Source organism: Colletotrichum godetiae (genome assembly GCF_030913485.1).
Source record: "Colletotrichum godetiae strain CBS 193.32 chromosome Unknown BDP55scaffold_66, whole genome shotgun sequence".
NCBI lineage: Eukaryota > Fungi > Ascomycota > Sordariomycetes > Glomerellales > Glomerellaceae > Colletotrichum > Colletotrichum godetiae.
The window spans coordinates 39,530-56,340 of NW_026851314.1; the positions used below are offsets into that span (position 1 = coordinate 39,530).

At 49.5% G+C, this 16,811-nt stretch overlaps 7 protein-coding genes across 7 annotated transcripts; 3 read left to right on the forward strand and 4 right to left on the reverse strand.

Moving 5' to 3' along the window:
* Nucleotides 1-933: 933 nt before the first annotated feature.
* BDP55DRAFT_369281 (fungal-specific transcription factor) lies at nt 934-3,731 on the forward strand. Its single transcript, XM_060567092.1, has 6 exons — nt 934-1,159; nt 1,213-1,383; nt 1,451-2,174; nt 2,229-2,480; nt 2,533-3,576; nt 3,651-3,731. Exons 1-5 carry the CDS (start codon nt 1,017-1,019, stop codon nt 3,520-3,522), a joined length of 2,280 nt encoding a protein of 759 aa, XP_060423734.1. The 5' UTR covers nt 934-1,016; the 3' UTR covers nt 3,523-3,576; nt 3,651-3,731.
* Nucleotides 3,732-3,924: 193 nt separating this feature from the next.
* On the reverse strand, nt 3,925-5,613 carry BDP55DRAFT_697980 (cytochrome P450; the record flags this gene model as incomplete). The annotated part of the gene is made up of 3 exons (XM_060577741.1): nt 3,925-4,247; nt 4,301-5,177; nt 5,245-5,613. 3 exons carry the CDS (start codon nt 5,611-5,613, stop codon nt 3,925-3,927), a joined length of 1,569 nt encoding a protein of 522 aa, XP_060423735.1.
* A 1,280-nt stretch (nt 5,614-6,893) lies between these two features.
* On the forward strand, nt 6,894-8,740 carry BDP55DRAFT_697981 (amino acid permease; the record flags this gene model as incomplete). The annotated part of the gene is made up of 6 exons (XM_060577742.1): nt 6,894-7,138; nt 7,229-7,305; nt 7,359-7,372; nt 7,399-7,633; nt 7,696-7,864; nt 7,936-8,740. The coding sequence occupies 6 exons, from the start codon at nt 6,894-6,896 to the stop codon at nt 8,738-8,740; spliced, it is 1,545 nt and encodes a 514-aa protein (XP_060423736.1).
* A 419-nt stretch (nt 8,741-9,159) lies between these two features.
* BDP55DRAFT_707877 (homogentisate 1,2-dioxygenase) lies at nt 9,160-10,943 on the reverse strand. Its single transcript, XM_060578086.1, has 2 exons — nt 10,578-10,943; nt 9,160-10,497 (listed from the first exon to the last, which is right to left on the reverse strand). The coding sequence occupies exons 1-2, from the start codon at nt 10,643-10,645 to the stop codon at nt 9,240-9,242; spliced, it is 1,326 nt and encodes a 441-aa protein (XP_060423737.1). The 5' UTR covers nt 10,646-10,943; the 3' UTR covers nt 9,160-9,239.
* A 560-nt stretch (nt 10,944-11,503) lies between these two features.
* Nucleotides 11,504-12,885, reverse strand: BDP55DRAFT_637328 (fumarylacetoacetase; the record flags this gene model as incomplete). The annotated part of the gene is made up of 2 exons (XM_060572980.1): nt 11,504-11,847; nt 11,943-12,885. 2 exons carry the CDS (start codon nt 12,883-12,885, stop codon nt 11,504-11,506), a joined length of 1,287 nt encoding a protein of 428 aa, XP_060423738.1.
* Nucleotides 12,886-13,109: 224 nt separating this feature from the next.
* BDP55DRAFT_680890 (stress responsive A/B barrel domain-containing protein) lies at nt 13,110-14,050 on the forward strand. Its single transcript, XM_060576149.1, has 2 exons — nt 13,110-13,412; nt 13,514-14,050. Exons 1-2 carry the CDS (start codon nt 13,308-13,310, stop codon nt 13,730-13,732), a joined length of 324 nt encoding a protein of 107 aa, XP_060423739.1. The 5' UTR covers nt 13,110-13,307; the 3' UTR covers nt 13,733-14,050.
* Nucleotides 14,051-14,476: 426 nt separating this feature from the next.
* BDP55DRAFT_733641 (uncharacterized protein) lies at nt 14,477-15,272 on the reverse strand (the record flags this gene model as incomplete). Its single annotated transcript, XM_060580119.1, has 3 exons — nt 14,477-14,739; nt 14,790-15,093; nt 15,165-15,272. The coding sequence occupies 3 exons, from the start codon at nt 15,270-15,272 to the stop codon at nt 14,477-14,479; spliced, it is 675 nt and encodes a 224-aa protein (XP_060423740.1).
* Between the last annotated feature and the right edge of the window lie 1,539 nt (nt 15,273-16,811).

Below are 16,811 nucleotides of genomic sequence, written 5' to 3' on the forward strand. Positions count from 1 at the left end.
TTCTGTCACCTTAGAGGATATATCTTAACATCGCGCAGCTCAGACGTAGCCTGATCTTAATGATACTGTTGCGATTCAATGATGATCTTCAGTGCGAATGCCTTCACGTACTTTCATGTAGCTGCTAGCGCTGACAGTATGTTCTTGTGAACTCACCGAATTCTCAAGGCTTGCGTTTCATTTGACACAATTCTATTTCTTGAAGTAATTTGAACACCGTGAGCCGAATCGTGCTGCCAACACGTGGTTTTCCTTGAGCATCAATTCAAAGATTGTCGTAGAGGAAGCCACAAAGCTTTGCTTATGAATCTTTGCCCGTCAACTTTGCGAATGACTCTTTGCATCTCAACTTGATATGGCGACGAGGTTGGACATTGTCGGATCTTCCTCCCTTAATCCCCTTATTGAGTCGACTAGGCATAATTTGATTGGTCACAGTCGTGTAGGTGGTTATATGGTTTCTAAATTGTAGTTTGGACTCCTAAAGTTGGAGAAAGCGCTTCGTGAGGTAGGTACAAGAGCATTTGCTCCCAGTAGCCTGCAGCTTACGACTTCGGAACCGTTCCGTGGCAACTCGATAGGTAAGTGTTGTTACTGGAGTAACGTCGTAAGAATGGTAAGTACTTGTGACTCCCCAAGTCCAAAATTCTGTCCAGGACATACGGGAGATATCGATTATCATAAATCAATCGCAATATCCCACTGCAAGTCTTCAAAGCATCTGGGTTGCGCAAAACCATGAGGGAGAATGTCAGTGAGTAATTGCTGCAATATTGGTGGCTCACCGAACCCCACGACGCAAGGTGGGTGCGGGTAGCACATGCGGGGAAATGTGCCGGAGCCCGGATCCCAGTCGGTATTCGGGGGTGGCATACTTCGTACTTAACCCCCACTCTTCCCCCAGCCTGTCGAGTCGCGGTGCAGCGCAATTCCCGTGAACTCTAACGTTGGGCAACCTCTTGACAAGATATTCACTCGTTTCTGCGACTCATCTCGCAATCCACAAACTCTTCAAGATGACGGGAGAAGAGGAGGACTTTGACCTGTCAGGTAATGAAGAAGCACACTCACCCACAGCATCGGGAGTGCGTAGAAGGTCGGTGGCTAGCTCGACGCATCCGACGAGGTCTAAGCGTGCCAAATACGCGGCTGCCGCTTGGTAAGTGAAATCGAGTCTCATGGACTGAAATTCGGAAACTGACCATGCAATAGCACCGAGTGCAAGAAGCGGAAGCTTAAGTGCATCAGACTAGAAAATGAGGAAGAGTGCCAGAGATGCATGTCAGGTGGTGTCGCGTGCACATTCGGCCCAGCTGTTACTCAAGAAGGCGGGACTGTCGCAAGAGAAAGGGTCAGAAGCAGGAGGAAGTCAAGACAAAACAGGTCAGCGCTGCATCTTATGCAAGCGAGCTCCGAGTAGTTGCTTTAACATGCTGACTCGCACCAACAGTCAGCCAAGTACTGATCTTCGAAGTGAGCTCTCAATGCTCAGGGAGCAGGTAGCCACACTCGCAAGCACTGTGGGCAAGCTAGCCTCAGACAAGCATCGTCAGGGAACGTCGGCCTCTCCAGGATCCCAGCAACAGATGTCTCTTCACGACAATTCTTCTGTCCAGGGAGAACGAGAACCAAAGCAACCACAGTTCGTGGGGCCCACAAGATCAGCATTCAGTCTCAAGGTTGCTGAGACGTCATTAACGCGGATGGGAATATCGGCTCACGATCCGGGAACCACAGCGGTTAGCGAGTCTCTCGCGCCCACCCGATACCCAACTCCCGAACAGTCCGAACCGTCACTTTGGGCACCTGGAACGGACATCCTACTCACTATTCCACTGGAGGAGTTCGTGAGACTTCTTGAAGTCTTTGAAGAAGAGGTAGAGATCGTCTACCCCTTTATCGACACGCGTGAGATGATCTCAAAAGCCGCGGATATTCGTGCGCATGTGGAGGCGAACACGGATTATACGGTACCTGGCGCAATACCAGGCGTAAGTGTAGACATCAAAGATGTTATTCTCGCAAAAGTAGCTATCGCCATAAGCATGGTGGTTGAAGCACACGGCAAGAATCACTCAAGCAGCAAGCTGGTCGAACCTGTAAAACACCTCATTTATCAGCTTACGCTTGATGCCGAGGCAGATCTCAAGGTCATTCAGATCATGGCCATGATTGTAAGTCCGACAAACCCATAATCCTGGTAAAAGAAGCGACTGACAAGATGGAAGAGCATCTACTACTTCTTCTCGGACGAAGAGCTACTTGCATGGAGAAACATCGGCATTGCAGCGCGAGCATCTCTAGAGATGGGCTTGCACCAAAATTTGAGTCTCACAGACAATTTTCCAGACCCCCAGACACGGAGTCTAGCAGTCCGGGTGTTCTGGTGCGTCTATGTCTTGGATCGTCGCTGGAGTTTCGGGACCAGTCTATCCTTCGCCCTCTTTGACCGAGATATCGACCCGAATTTGCCTGAGCCAGTAAGGCCCCTCACTATTATGCAGAAAGTAACTTGTCTAACCTGGGATTTAGTCTGAAGATTTCCAGTATCTTCGTTGTTTGATAGGTTACGGACGGTTATGCTCCAAGGCATGGGACGCTTTACCTCCATTCAGTGCACCTTCTCAGTCTATCCCACAAGATACGGTCGCATTCCTCGATTTCACGGCACAAAATTGGCTCAAATCAATACCCCCTGATCTTCAATTGCGTCACCCGCAACACGGCAGCATACAGACAGCCCAACCCCGCTCTATTCGCCGGCTGAGAGCTCTTCTATATCTGCGGGGTAATCACATCAGAACTCTGATACATCGACATCATGTCATCAGCTCAACAAGCATCGAGGCTGATGTAGAGAAGGCTCGCCTTGTTGTGGACATTGCTATCGATAGCATATCAGTCTTGGTTCATCTGAGCGAAACGAGCGACATTTACGAACGACAGCAAAGCGCATTCAACTATTTCCTGTTGAGTTCCCTCGCGGTCATCTTTCTCGCCGTTTGCCATGGTACGAGAATATTTGCCGAGCCATGCAGAGACAGCTTTCTTGCCGCTGTGGAGCTCGTCAAGTGCTTTTCTCGACAGGGAACAGCCAGTCGCAGACTTTGGAAGAGCATACGAGGTCTCTTGCCCCTAGCGCATCGCATCGGGCTCCGTGGTGACGAGCATGCTGGTGGCCGACGGGTTGATGCGGGCGAGCAACCGTCAAATATCATCTCTAGCTCTTCTCACCCCATGGACACAGTGATAGAGGAAGAAAATCCTTCGTCTGCCGTGGGATTGGACTCAAGCTTTGCAACGATCCCATCAGCGCAGCCCATGGGTATGAGTGCAGAGTTTGGTGCTGGGGCCCCGGATGCATTTGCTCTGAGCAACGATTTGATGTTTCTGTTTGACGCTTTTGGTCAGAATGAAGATATTTGGGCAAATGGGATGCAGGACTATGTGGGAGGTAACGAACAACAGCCGTCATTGTCTGGAGAGGAGGAGATTTCGCGTCACTTCTGGGGTTTGATTTAGACTGGTGTTGTGGAACCGATAAAAGGACTATTGTCAACAACAAAAGATGTATATGTAAGATGCCTGCTGCTTGTCGCAAATTTCGGCCAAATACGATCAAAAATCACATCATTATTGACCAAAGACAGGAGGACGGGCGCATCATAAAGCCTCGGGGGTTCGGAGACTTCATTTTCTTCTTGAAGATACGTGCCGAGTTAAATCAACCAGTATTTTTGTTTCATATTGGTCGCTGGAAGTGTGTACTATTATCTTGAATTGAACTACGTCTTATACTGGGTGTTCATTCCTTTTCTACCTCAAATCTTTCGGCTTAGCTCACCTCCTCCATCCCCCTATCATTTTCTTCACTAAAGTACCTAGCCTAAAACATTGCCTATCAACCTCCGGAAAACACACCCATCACGCCTTCTCTTCTGTCGCTTTCAGAGCGTCACTTAGCGTGCTAGCATCACGGGGTACGAATCTCGACTTGTACGGCCTAGGCATCGCCACGAGAGAGGTAGGATCGGCGTTGCCAGAAATGGGATGGTGATCCACATCGTCATGCTTTTCAATCTTGAAGCTGTTAAGGAGTCTCATGTAGACGAGATATAGCTCACGGTTGGCCAACAAAGAGCCAGCGCACATGCGGTAGCCGACGCCGTACGTGAACAGCGGCGCGTCGGGTTGTTCGAACCACCGCTCGGGGCGAAAGACTTCGGGATCGGTCCATACTTCAGAGTCTGGTGGATGTTAGTGGAGTACTTTGAACGGAAAGCTCAAGGATATGTCTTACCCATATTGCAAGCCCAGGCGTTGAGGAAGATGACTGATCCTTTGGGGATGACAGTCTGTCCGAAAGGAACATCACGAACCGAGGCTCGCGGGAGAGCGAGGCGAAGGACAGTGTAGTATCTCAAAGACTCTCGCACCAATGCCACAATGTATCGGCACTGTTGGTCATCCTCGGCATCACAGAGAGGTTGCTTCTCGCTGTAAAATTCTCGAATCGCGGCGGCAGCCTTGTCCTGGATGTCTGGGCGCTGAGAAAGCATGGCAATAAACCAGGCCACCTGAGTCGTGATGGTGTCGAGACCTCCAGAAAGCATTGTCAAGCTGATTGACGTCAGCTCTGCCTGGTTCAGCTTCGCATCCTTGTCCATGATGACATTGGCTTGGATACAGGGCTTGTGGGTGCCGTTGGCCATGCGCTCATCCAGACCTCTGTTCAGGGCAGTCAGGTAGACATCGCGTCTGCTGCGCATCTCTCGTGCCTTGGCAGAGTGCATGTTGATAGGGTTGATACGCAGCAACGGGATGTAATCTTGGAGGTTACCCGTGGTCGACCGGAAGCGGCTGATTTCTTCCTCGACATGAGTGATCTCCTTGAAGAGGTTATCTTTCTGACTGCTCATGCGAGTGCCCCAGTTCAAAGTCAACGCAAGAGACAACGACAGGCGTTGGATCATCGGCATAGGGTCGACGGGAGCCTGTCCAGCCTTTCCATATTCGTAGAGCTCCTTGATGAAGTCCCTCGATTCGACGTCTAGATGCGGCACATAGGTTGCTACTGAGGGTCGGTTCAAGGCCGAAGCAGCGCCTTTGCGGCGACGCTTAAGAGAGTCGCTGTAGGGAGATGTGCCGATGGTCGTTCCGGCTGTATCTGAGAGAACCTGCATTCCTTCCATCAGCCTCATCACCAAGGCATTGGTCCAACACATCATGTCATATTCTGCTTACCTTGTGGAAAGTGTAAAACTCAGGGCGGGAACTGAGTGCCTGGGCATTCTGTCCGAAGAGAGCCCTCGCAGCGGAGGCGGAGTTCACGACAACGACAGGTACGTTTCCCAGCTGGATCTGGTAGACAGAGCCAAACTTCTTGGCCCATCTACGGTACTGCTCAGCCGCATTGACCCGAATATCCCACAAGTTGCCGATGAGTGGCAGCCCTCCAGGACCGTCTAGCTTTGCTATCCTAGCCTTGGAGCGAATGAATTCATTTGCAATGACGTAGATGAGGGGTAGTAGGAGGATCGAAATGGCGGTTGACTGCAGGGCATGGTCGAATATTCTTTGCTTCAAAGCAAAGATGGCAGTTGAGATGGCCATGGCGTCAAATTGAGATGTTTCTGCGCTCCAACGTGTTGTAGACGGTGAATTGTGTTGTGATTCTGATTCATTACTCGAGACCGCTAGCTACTGCCACCAGCTCCATGATATACGTACAGACCCAGCTCGCCGTCCTTACCCGATCTCAGAGCCGTTTCCTGAGTCTCAGAAGCTTTCCTGTCGGGTCCCGTCGGTACTGTCCTTCCTGGCAACCCGCCATCTGGAAACAGACCTCTCGGAACTGGTTCATTACAAAGGACACTAATTCCCCGCGTTCCCCACCCCCAGGTCACCTTGCAGATGCGGCCAGGGGTATGATCCCCGCACGGAACGTCGGGATGGCTTGCGAAGAATGCGGGGTGCGTTCCGAGCGGAACCTGTGGTGTTCCGAGTAACAAGCAGTACCATTGCCGAACCTCTTCCTGGACTTTTGGATCTCTCAATGATCGATAATATGGAAAGAGCAAGCATTGCCCTGCTTGAAAGTCGCATGCCAGCAGCCAAACGTGGCTTGCGCTACCACCCCTATCCTCTGAAGTCCAACTGGATACGGCAGAGAGACGTGTCGAACGTAAAGACAAAGATATTGTAGCCGGTCCTTATCTATCGCCATGAGTCAGAAGAGGAACAAAGACACGTTCTACAATTATTGTCATTTTCGCTACAAGGATGGCTGGCATCATCACAACTGACCAATCGAGTGACCAATTGCCTGCTCCTTGTTGACGTCCAACACTTCTGCAACATCAGGACCTTGACTCTTGTCGATCACGGAGAGGGTAGCTCACTGCTGTTTATTGCAAGTCTGTGAGGCGTGTTACATCTGGTGCCCGCCAAACCCCAGTGCCCCAACTGCCCTCCCTCGGAATGCGGAAATCGCCCATGCTCAGTATCTAGCTTCTCGACGAGAACGGACAAGTGCCGCTACGGGGTTTCGTCACCAATTTCGCAGCCCTGGACGCGACTCCCATCCAACTAGAAACATCCAGAGCCTGTCAAGATCAAAGCATTAGCAATAGTTATTCTGCTAGGCATTGTGCCGCATCATCAAAGTCAGACTGATGCTGATAGTTCGCGCTGGATAATCCCAATTGCCGGCACACCCGCGTGACTGTCTGGCTATCACATCCTTCTCTTGTTCTGAAATCTGCCTCCGCCGTGCCGGGTGCCCCAATTCCGTGTTTCCGGACTCAAGAGCGACAAAAGAAAAGAAAACGATATCCAGCAAGAAGCAACAAACCGCAATTATCGATACAGGCAAAATGACCCGAAATTCCATCATGAGCCAGAACGAAACAAAGACCGACGATCAGCTCAAGGCAGTCGATAGCGTTCCCGGCTATCTGGTTCTTTCCGATGAAGAACGTCTCGCGCAACTCGGCCATCAGCAGGAGCTGAAGCGGCAATTCTCTTTGACAACCTTGGGAGCATTATGCCTATGTCTTATGGCAACATGGGAAGCACTTTCCACTGTCATTGCCCAAGCACTCCTGAATGGCGGTGCGCCATGCCTATTCTACAACTTGTAAGTTCATGACATCCATTCGAGTCTGTTTCCCTCAGGCAGTGGAGAAGCTTTAATATGTTGTCGAGCATGGGTTGACAATTTTCTCAGTGTTCTTTCCTTTCTGTGCTCTGTGTGCATAGCATCATCTCTTGGCGAGATCGCGTCCATCTATCCTACTGCCGGAGGTAAGATTATAACTCTAGCCTCTACATTCTCATAGCTAACTACTTTATTGTAGGCCAGTACCACTGGGTCGCGGCCTTGTGCCCCCCTCGTAGCCGATCCTCGCCGCTTTCACGACTGGTTGGATCTCCGTGGGCGGACTGATTGTCTTCTGCGCATCAGCAGCGTTTGCAGCCGGCCTGCAGACCCAGTCCTTGATCGTCATCAACGACGACTCCTACATACCGGCACGATGGCAGGGCATGCTATTTTACTGGGCTGTGCTCCTGTACTCAGCGGCGCTGAATATCTGGGGATCAAAGATGCTGCCCCACGCAAACATGATATCAGGTAAGACAAGAGGGGTGCACCTATAGTCTCTATACGCGAGCTCTCGCTAACAACTATTCAAGGCATTCTCCACGTTGTTGGTTTCATAGTCATACTGGTGGTCCTTGGCGTCATGGCTCCCAAAAATACTGCGTCGTTTGTCTTCACCGAAGTTGTCAACACCAGTGGCTGGGGAAACGATGGTGTATCGTGGCTCGTGGGCTTGATTAGCGCGGTTTATCCTTTCCTGGGGTAAGTTTCCTCTACAAACTATCTTCCCATCTATGATCACCTCAAGGGGTTGCTGACTTGGTTTAAAAAAGATACGACGCTGCTTGCCATATGGCTGAGGAAATTCCCAATGCCCCACGCAATGTCCCCATTGCTATGGTCGGAAGTGTGACAGTAAATGGCCTGATGGGCCTCATTTACTGCACAGTCCTTCTGTTCTCGACAGGACCACTGGAGTCTCTATTGACTACACCAACTGGCTTCCCCTTTATGCAGATTTATCTCGATGTCACCAGATCTCGGGCTGGAGCGACAGTGCTCTCGCTCCTAGTGATCTCGATCGCAATTGCTGCAACAGTGAGCGGCATTACCTCCGCTTCCCGCACCCTCTGGGCTTTCGCTCGAGACAGAGCTGTTCCATTCGACTCGCATTTCAGCTACGTTAACAAGAATCTTCAGGTTCCAGTAACCTCTATAGTGTTCGTTACTGTGGCTCAAATTCTTCTTGGCTTTCTCTACTTGGCCAACACTACTGCTTTCAATGCAGTCTTATCTATGGCGATTATCGGCATCTATCTCTCTTACAGTATCCCTATTGCTTATATGTTGTTCGTCGGTAGGAGCAAGCTTACGCGCAAGGAGTACGGACCTTTCAGATTGGGCGCGGTTGTGGGGCCAGTCTTGAATGCTATCAGTCTTGTCTGGATGACCGTCGTCATCATTTTTAGCACTTTCCCTTCATCACAACCGGTCACTGCCCAGAATATGAACTACTCTACCGTGGTTATGGCAGGTTGGTTGGTCTTCGGACTTGTGTACTACTTCATCCGAGGCCGAGCGAAGTTTGAGGTTCCAGTTGTAGTTTCGGATATCGTTGAAGGAGTTAGGGATATTTAGGCATTCAAGTCGTGCTGGGCAGCTTTCATCTCATCATCGAATTTTTATCATCCAGTCAAATGTGTTCGAATCATCGGTTATTTATAGTCATATCAAAGCATCGTCGTAGGATATGGCTTCAAGCTTGAGGATCTTCGTCTTGCCGCACGCGCCTGACCAGAATATGTTCAACTCGGGTCTGATCACGTAGATTCTCCCATCTAACTGCGAGTAGGTTAAAACTCACAGACTTCCAGCTACAAATGTCTTCGGATGTGCTTAGGCGGACTCATCACATCATCTTGGTCAATAACACATCTCTATCCTTTTATTCAATGAACTAGCACTTAAGGCTTCATGCGAATCAAGATAGGCACACACACGTCGAAAAATTGCTTTTGGACACTAACCTTGCGCATGCAGGGTGCTGCATTCCTACTCTCTCATTACATTCTGTTTCTCACATACCTAGCTCAGTACCTTGTGAATGCAAATCCCAATCCGCTGACGTAACGACACTTTACTCTGGCTTTTTGAAATGGGACACCAGTCCCGTCCAACTATCTTCACTGTATCCCTTCTGGACCTTTTGACACGTTTCCAAGCCCCAGTCTGTCACTCCAATCATCAGAGAGCTTTCAAACATGAAAGCCATGCTTCCCTCGCCGATCTTCTGCGGCTTCAACTCGGCATTTGAGGCCCGCTCAAACGTGCTGGCATCAGGTCCATGCGCAGACATGACGTTATGTAGACTTGCTCCAGCAGGCTGGAAGCCGCCACCAGTCTTTGCATCGTAGTCACCACAAATGAGGCCCATGAACTCGGACATCGTGTTTCGGTGATACCATGGAGGGCGGAATGTGTCTTCCTGCACAAGCCAACGAGGCGGGAAGATGACAAAGTCGGCCACGGCTGTGCCTGGGTGGTCCGATGGGCCAGTGAGAACGGTGTAGATGGACGGATCTGGGTGGTCGAACGAGATGCTGCCTATGACAGAAAAACGGCCAAGATCGTACTTGTATGGGTAGTATTGGCCATGCCAAGCCACCACATCAAATGGCGTGTGGTTCTGTGTTGCAACAAAGAAATCTCCGTTGAACTTGTTGACAATTGACCACTGGCTTGAATCCTCATCGAAGGCTGCGGTCGGAACTTGAAAGTCCCGTGCGTTGGCCAAACAGTTGGAGCCGATGGGGCCCAGTTCTGGAAGTACAAAATGACCCTGGTAAAGCTCAAGGATGTATCCTCGAACTGGTCCATTAGGAAGATTGACTTGGTATCTGATACCACGTGGAATGACGGCAATCTCGTTGGGCCGGACTAGCAAGTTACCTAGCTCGGTCTTGATATCGAGCACACCGTGCTGGAGAACAATCAACATATCGCCATCAGAAGAATACATGGCCACGTTGGAATCCATGCTTCGACCAGCAGCAAAAATGAAGATGCCAAGACCAGTCTTCATGCTCGGATCTCCGGCGCCACCGACTGGTCTGAGACCACTGATCCAATCTGTCTCATTGTTGATGTCAAAAGGATCCCATCGCAACTGATTAGGGATCTGGTGGAGTTTGCCTCCGGAGTCGGGTCTATTTTGCTTCAACGGCTCAAAGGAAGAATGTGAAGCTGCTGGAATAATGCGATAGAGCCAAGTCTGTAGGTTTTCATGACGAGGCGCTGTGAACGCAGTGCTAGATAGCTTCTCTGCATACAAGCCGAACGGCGCTTTCTGTGGAGAATTGGCACCGATGGGAAGAGCCCCTTTGATCGCTTCTGATCTATATGAACCTTGGTTAACATCATGCCGACGAAACTATGGGTATTGACACTAGTTCTAGTGCATGGATCCTGAACTTACTCATGAAGAGACCCAAATCCGTTGAGGTACTCGTACTTCTCCTCAGTGTAGAAATTTGTCACTGGCATGTTTGTATGTTGGATGAGGAACGTAATCTCGAAACCCACTTATAATTGTCAAGATAGACGAGATAGACGTTGAGGATATCTTGAAAGCGTGCCTCAATTGTTTGGTATGAAACAGTAATATTTGGTCCCCTGGGTCGCAAATCTTATGTGTTATAAGAAGCTTTGGTTTTCTGTATGTTTGGGTGGCACAGGTGGTTTGGTGCACAAATTGGGATAGCACCACTTCAGTCGAAGTGATCAACCCCGCACTGCAGTGACCCGAATGGGAACGCAAATGAAACGTTATGGAATTAATGCTACGGGACCAATAGTCACAAAAACTTACGTTCACTGCGAGATGAAGTGCTTGGAGTCCATTCATGTGTACCTTCGGAACTGCGGAATGTGAACTGTTCCGAGTCACCTGGCTGCGACTCGGCTGCGGCTCCTGGACTCGGCAACGGTAGGAGCGTAGATGCTTGGAACAAGAAAACACCATGGCGTTGAATCTTACTTTACTATGGGCTTTATCAGCTATTGCACGACGCAAAGGAAGCTCAAAGCCATAAATGATAAAGCTGCACTGGAGGGTACTACGATCGCCCAACGGCATTCTTGTCGCAACGAACTCGCCGTAGATTCTCAAGTTTCGATGTTTCACTTCATCAATAGCTCTTTGTAATAAGAATCAAACGTTACTATCTATGAAAAGCTAGTGCTTTGTGCCTGGGTAAAACTGCCAACAGAATAAAGAAAGATGTGTCATTTCACAAATTAAGAATCCTCCTGAGGCACTTGCTATTAAGTGCTTTATCGATGGCATGATACGCTTCTGTATTCAATTCTATAAGCGTGAATTTATACATGCCTCTCATGGCTTCACATCGAAATAGGAGGCAGTATTTGACCGACACACTCTCCGAATCCAACTAATTGACCATCCTGTTCGCCAGCCCAGCCTCGAATAACTACCGTATCGCCGTCTTGAATGAACTTCCGCTCTTGCCCTCCTTTCAGCTTGATTGGAGTTTTGCCCCCCTGTGACTGCTCCAGCAAGCTTCCCTGCGTACCTGCTTCGTCCCCTGAAATGGTACCGGAACCGAGAAGGTCTCCAGCACGAAGGTTACAGCCAGAGATTGAGTGATGAGCTACCATCTGCGGCCAGGACCAGAGAAGATTCTTGGCAGATGTGCGAGTGATGGTTATTTTCTCGCCTTCTGATGCTACATGATGAGAAAGATGTTTTTTGATTAGCCCTGGTTTCTTCCAACATAGCACAACTACCACTTGTGTACAGTGGTCAGGGATTTCAACTTACGAGCAAGAGAGACTTCTAACTTGATATCAAGAACGTTATCGGTCCGGCCTTCTTGGAGGTACTTCTGCAAGTGGACTTCATTCTCCAGACCTTTTATTCTGAATGGTTCGAGTGCGTCCGCAAGCACAACCCAGGCGCTAATCGTGGTTCCGAAGTTCTTCGCGTTGAACGGACCAAGGGGCACGTATTCCCATTGCTGGATATCTCTTGCGCTCCAGTCGTTCATCAAGACGTAGCCGAAGATGTGCTCGTCAGCATCTTTTACAGACACCGGACTACCGAGGTCATTTGGCTTGCTGATGAACATGCCCATCTCGAGTTCAATATCGAGGCGCGCACATGGCCGGAAGACGGGCTCGGTCGCGCCAGGAGCCGGCAGCGCCTGTCCCCATGGCCGCCTGAGGGGTGTTCCAGAGACCACGACTGAGCTTGCACGACCGTGGTAGGCGACGGGCAGATGGCTGTAGTTCGGCTGAAGGGCGTTGGCTGGTCCACGGAACAGAACACCGACGTTGTGAGCATGATTTCTGCCAGCGAAAAAATCTGTGTAATCTCCGATGGCGAAGGGGAGGTGCATGGACACCTCTGAAATGGGTCTCAAAGCCGCCTTTCTGAGGCTTTCATTATCCTTCAACACGTCCGGGTGGGGCGTGTCGTTGAGGAATATCTCCTGCAGATAGGAGCGGACGGCACGATGCACAGGTCGCCCGAGTTCTGCAAAGGCGTTCAGGGTTGGCTGTGAGAACGCTTTCGCGAGCTCGGAAGACACGTTTGCTGCTTTACTGAAGCCTCCGCCCGTAGCAAAAGCGTCAAGGTCGAGGATGTGTTCCCCGATGGCGATGGCGGGTCTGTGTACATGCTTATCTTTGCTCGATATCACCCCGAAAGGAATGTTCAGCAGCGAAAAGTGCGACCGGGGCGGGATAGGCAGCCAGGACTTCATCTTGCGTAGTAAGATGTGAAAAACACTAGCGATCTAGCTGATCCAATGCCTTGGTAACTCGCGTATGTCTGATCTCTTATTTTAACATGCTTCCGTTCACATATTGGTGATCGCCGAGCCAGCCATTTACATTGCTGGTTCCGAGAATCCGAATTATGGTTCCGAGTCATCGGAATGCAAGCAACCCCCTCTTTCAACCACGCATCTGCCATTGCGGTCGGGTCAGAGATTTTCGGCAGTGGAAATGTCTCGGCAACTATGTTGCTCATCCAAATGTAAAAACAACGGACAAGAAAGTTGGTCTCCAGGAAGGCTGGGTCTGTGTAGTTCAACTCTCAACGCCATTCACTAATCGAAATCCACGAACCACACCACGTCGTCCCCCGATTTGTGACCCTCTGAAAGAGCCAATTTATTACAAGATGTCCGAACAGATTACTAGAATTACTCTTTTCAAGATTCCGGACGAGGAGAATCAAAATAAAGTACTGGCGCTCTACCAGCAGATGCCCCAAAAGGCCTTGAAAGTGAGTATAATCACCTGGGCCTTAAGGATGAAGTCCATCGCCTTCTAGATAGCAATTTTTTTCTGATGCCACATGATGAGCTCTGAGCTTACCGATTGCAGGACGGCAAGCCATACATAATCTCGGTGAAGGCCGGTCTAGCTGTTGCTGATCAAAGGGCCCAAGGGTTCACGATTGCGGCTGTCTCTACATTTTCATCGAAAGAAGATATGGATTACTATGACAATGGTTGCGCGGCTCATCAAGAGCTGAAGGGAATTGCCAAGAATGCTCACCAAGGCTTCGCCATGGTCTTTTTCAAGGATCAAGTCACAAAGTAGATTCGGTTGCTCTCGACTTGTCTTTAGCTCATGAGACTACTCAGTTATCCAACCTTTAACCAAGATGTGGTGCAAAAAGTCGTCCCAATATGAAACTTTTACACCAGATGAAAGAAGAAGAGGTACACGAAAAATTGCTTGAGGTTCCAACGCATTAAAGTAGAACTATGATTTGCAGTTATCTTCAGACTTTGTACAGTGTACTTAATGATTTCCTGTCTGAAACATATTACTCGATGGTGTCATTTGAAGTTGGAACAGCGCGTAATGAATTGAGAGACGCAAAATCGTTCTCCTCTGAGTGGATTTAGAAGCTCGGCCCCGAAAGCATTCAAGGCCATAAAGTATAAAGCCATACGAAGAGTGTGCGGCAAATATTCAGCAGGCCTTATATATGTATGTCGAATGAAAGTTCTTCGAGAAAGGAAATCACAAATAGAGAGAACAAGTAGGGGAATTCCCAGTAGATAACAAGCACGTAGAGTTTCGTCTCGCCAAACGGAACTTAAAACAACATAGAAGTCTCCGACAGTGACCTACTCACTCACTCCTCGTTCTTCCTTACTTCGATAATCCAAAGCGGGCAAAGACCTGCCCGAGTCCTTCCCGAAGGCCTATTTGCGTCATTTGCATTCGGCCTGCCTGAAAAGTATGTTAGTATAGTTTCAGTGTATAAAAACGAAGCCGTTCACTTACACTTGAGCAACTCATACAACTGAGCCCTGCATTGCTGAGAGTCTTCTCTCAGCCATTCGAGAGCGGAGGCCAGAGTTGAACCGCGTCCATTAGTATCGCACCCCACAAGCTTCCGTCGGCGTTGTTATTGGGCTTGACAACGTGGATGGTGAACTTGTACGAAGATACAGTGTCTTCGCTGCCGGTTTCGAAGACCTTGATACCCTTAGTCTTGACGAGTTTGCCATCGACCGCAGCATCAAACCACTTCCCGTCACTCCGTTTTTTGTTGGTATCTTTGCAAAACTCTTCAACCCAGCTAGTGGCTGACTCTGTCGAATCTCAGACCACCAACATTACATGACTGAGTCCACCTAGCAACTGGTGCCGATGTCGTAGAGCTGGTTTTCGGGGGAGTCGATTCTGACGGCCTCAAAGTTAATGTCGCTGTTGTTGTGGATACTAAGATCGTGCTGGTACAAGAAACCGTCCACGTACGAGGTCGGCAGCCGCATGCATACCCTCTTCTCATTGGCAAAGCAAGACACTCCCCGGCCCCTCCTCCAGCGCAGCTGATTGTTCCACACTCCTCTGCACCGCACGAAATTGGCAGCAATGTCGGCGTATTTGGCAGTATCGTAGACGTGATTGTTGTTGGTGAGTCGGTCATCAGTGTCGTCTGCTTGCTTATACGAAGTCGTTGTAAATGAAGTTGTGGAAGTCGCATGTGGCAACTCGCAAGCCCCAGGGTCCAAACCATCTCTCCGCGCGACGGTATCACAGCTTGGCCTTCCCAAATCATCTTAATAGTCCAAGCAGATTGTAAAAGAGCCTTGAAGATTGACTTGAAGATGCCCCACCTCATCTTGAGCTTCCGATATCTTAGGTCTTCAATCTTGTGCGTCCAAATCGGAGAAGCTTTGTGCAATGTTTTGCTTCACAAGGGCCGTTATACCATTTTCCGGATGATCAGTAAGTCATCCATGTAGGATCGGAAGAGCGGCGCAAAAAACTCGCCTCCCCTGATCAAAGGCTGTACGGCGGTGTTCTGCGCGGCTAATTCATTGCCTAGGTACACGTCGGTTGACACAGGTAGTTAACGCAGGCTCACTCACAGCTCAAAAATCTTGTTCCAGCTGCACTGGCCAAGTTTGAATGAACTCACAATGCATTGTAGATCCTTGCGTTAGTCTTCTGTGCCTCAATGTTGATCAAGTTCACTCCATGTTGAACCCGAAGTAACGTATCCATCTTTCCATCCAAGTGACTGGGTGCAATATCTACTTGATTCCCGACGACTGGAGAGTCCCTCTGTTTTCTTATCCAGTATTTGAGGCGCTCATCATCCCACACGAGTCCCTGTGATGCAAATCTGTAACTTTTCTATGAATTCTTGGGTCATATGAGACGTTGCGAACCTTTGCGTTTCCAGTTAGGTCTTGATTCATCCTAACTCCACATTTTCGTTGGACGGAAGTGCCTTGTAAACCTCATACAGAAAATTCTGGATTCCCACGGTGGCTTGATCGAGGGCGTTGGAAATATACCGTTTGAAGTCGTTGCAGGTCATTTTCCTGGCTTCGCCGTCAGCACTTTATTGCAAAGACGCTGGGTCGTTGCTGATAGTCGAGGCCAGAAATCTTGTCAGCCAGCTCTTTTCCCATACGTGATCTAAGGATGGCCTTTGCGAGTTCATCCTTCCAACGTTCAATCTCTTCTACGCCGACCTTGACCACTTTCATAGTGCAGGCTGAGACAGGAACTGTCGTAGTGCTACACCATCTTGGTACGGTCATACTGGAAGCCCTCCTTGTTTCATCAACTTCGGGGAAGCCTTTCTTTTCAGCGTCCACGAATTATGTTCCAGAGTAGTACTTTGGTATCGTGATTGGTTGGCCCCTTGGCCAAGGATTCTTTATCTGACAATTCCCAATGCTTTCCACTCTGTGCAACTTTGCTCGTGGCGTTAGTCGTGTCATCAACACGCGTCCTGCAACTGCTCTCCTCTCAGATGCTTTATCATCCTGATGGAGTTCTTCTAGGTCATCCAGTTCGAGATCATAAATGAAGTCCCAGTCTGGGCAGACTACAGCGCAAGATTCGCCGTCAACAGCTCGCTTTCCGATCCCGGTCCCGATGTCTGTCGGGCAGTGTTGTTTTGTCGTCGTTGCGGTTGTACCAGTGACACTGCATCCTGTGATGGTCTCAGTGCATTGTCTGCTGTCGATGACGGTTGGATCTGGCTATCTCGTGAGGTAATCATAGAAGCCTTGTCGGTTGAAAACACCGGTTCAGAGGGACAAGAATGCGCAGGGCTGGTTTCCTGAGATATGGGTGTCGCATCTTTGCTGTTGCTGGTAAGGCTGATTGGCGTTGTCGACTTTGAGATGATACGAGACAAAGT

Bases quoted from the DNA above. Each gene is read 5' to 3' on its own strand.
- BDP55DRAFT_369281 (XM_060567092.1), top strand. From the start codon at position 1,017: ATGACGGGAGAAGAGGAGGACTTTGACCTGTCAGGTAATGAAGAAGCA. The intron at 1,160-1,212 runs GTAAGTGAAATC...ACCATGCAATAG, and splicing joins AAATACGCGGCTGCCGCTTG to CACCGAGTGCAAGAAGCGGA. The intron at 2,481-2,532 runs GTAAGGCCCCTC...CCTGGGATTTAG, and splicing joins ACCCGAATTTGCCTGAGCCA to TCTGAAGATTTCCAGTATCT.
- BDP55DRAFT_707877 (XM_060578086.1), bottom strand. From the start codon at position 10,645: ATGCCAGTGACAAATTTCTACACTGAGGAGAAGTACGAGTACCTCAAC. The intron at 10,498-10,577 runs GTAAGTTCAGGA...AGGTTCATATAG, and splicing joins GGATTTGGGTCTCTTCATGA to ATCAGAAGCGATCAAAGGGG.
- BDP55DRAFT_680890 (XM_060576149.1), top strand. From the start codon at position 13,308: ATGTCCGAACAGATTACTAGAATTACTCTTTTCAAGATTCCGGACGAG. The intron at 13,413-13,513 runs GTGAGTATAATC...TACCGATTGCAG, and splicing joins TGCCCCAAAAGGCCTTGAAA to GACGGCAAGCCATACATAAT.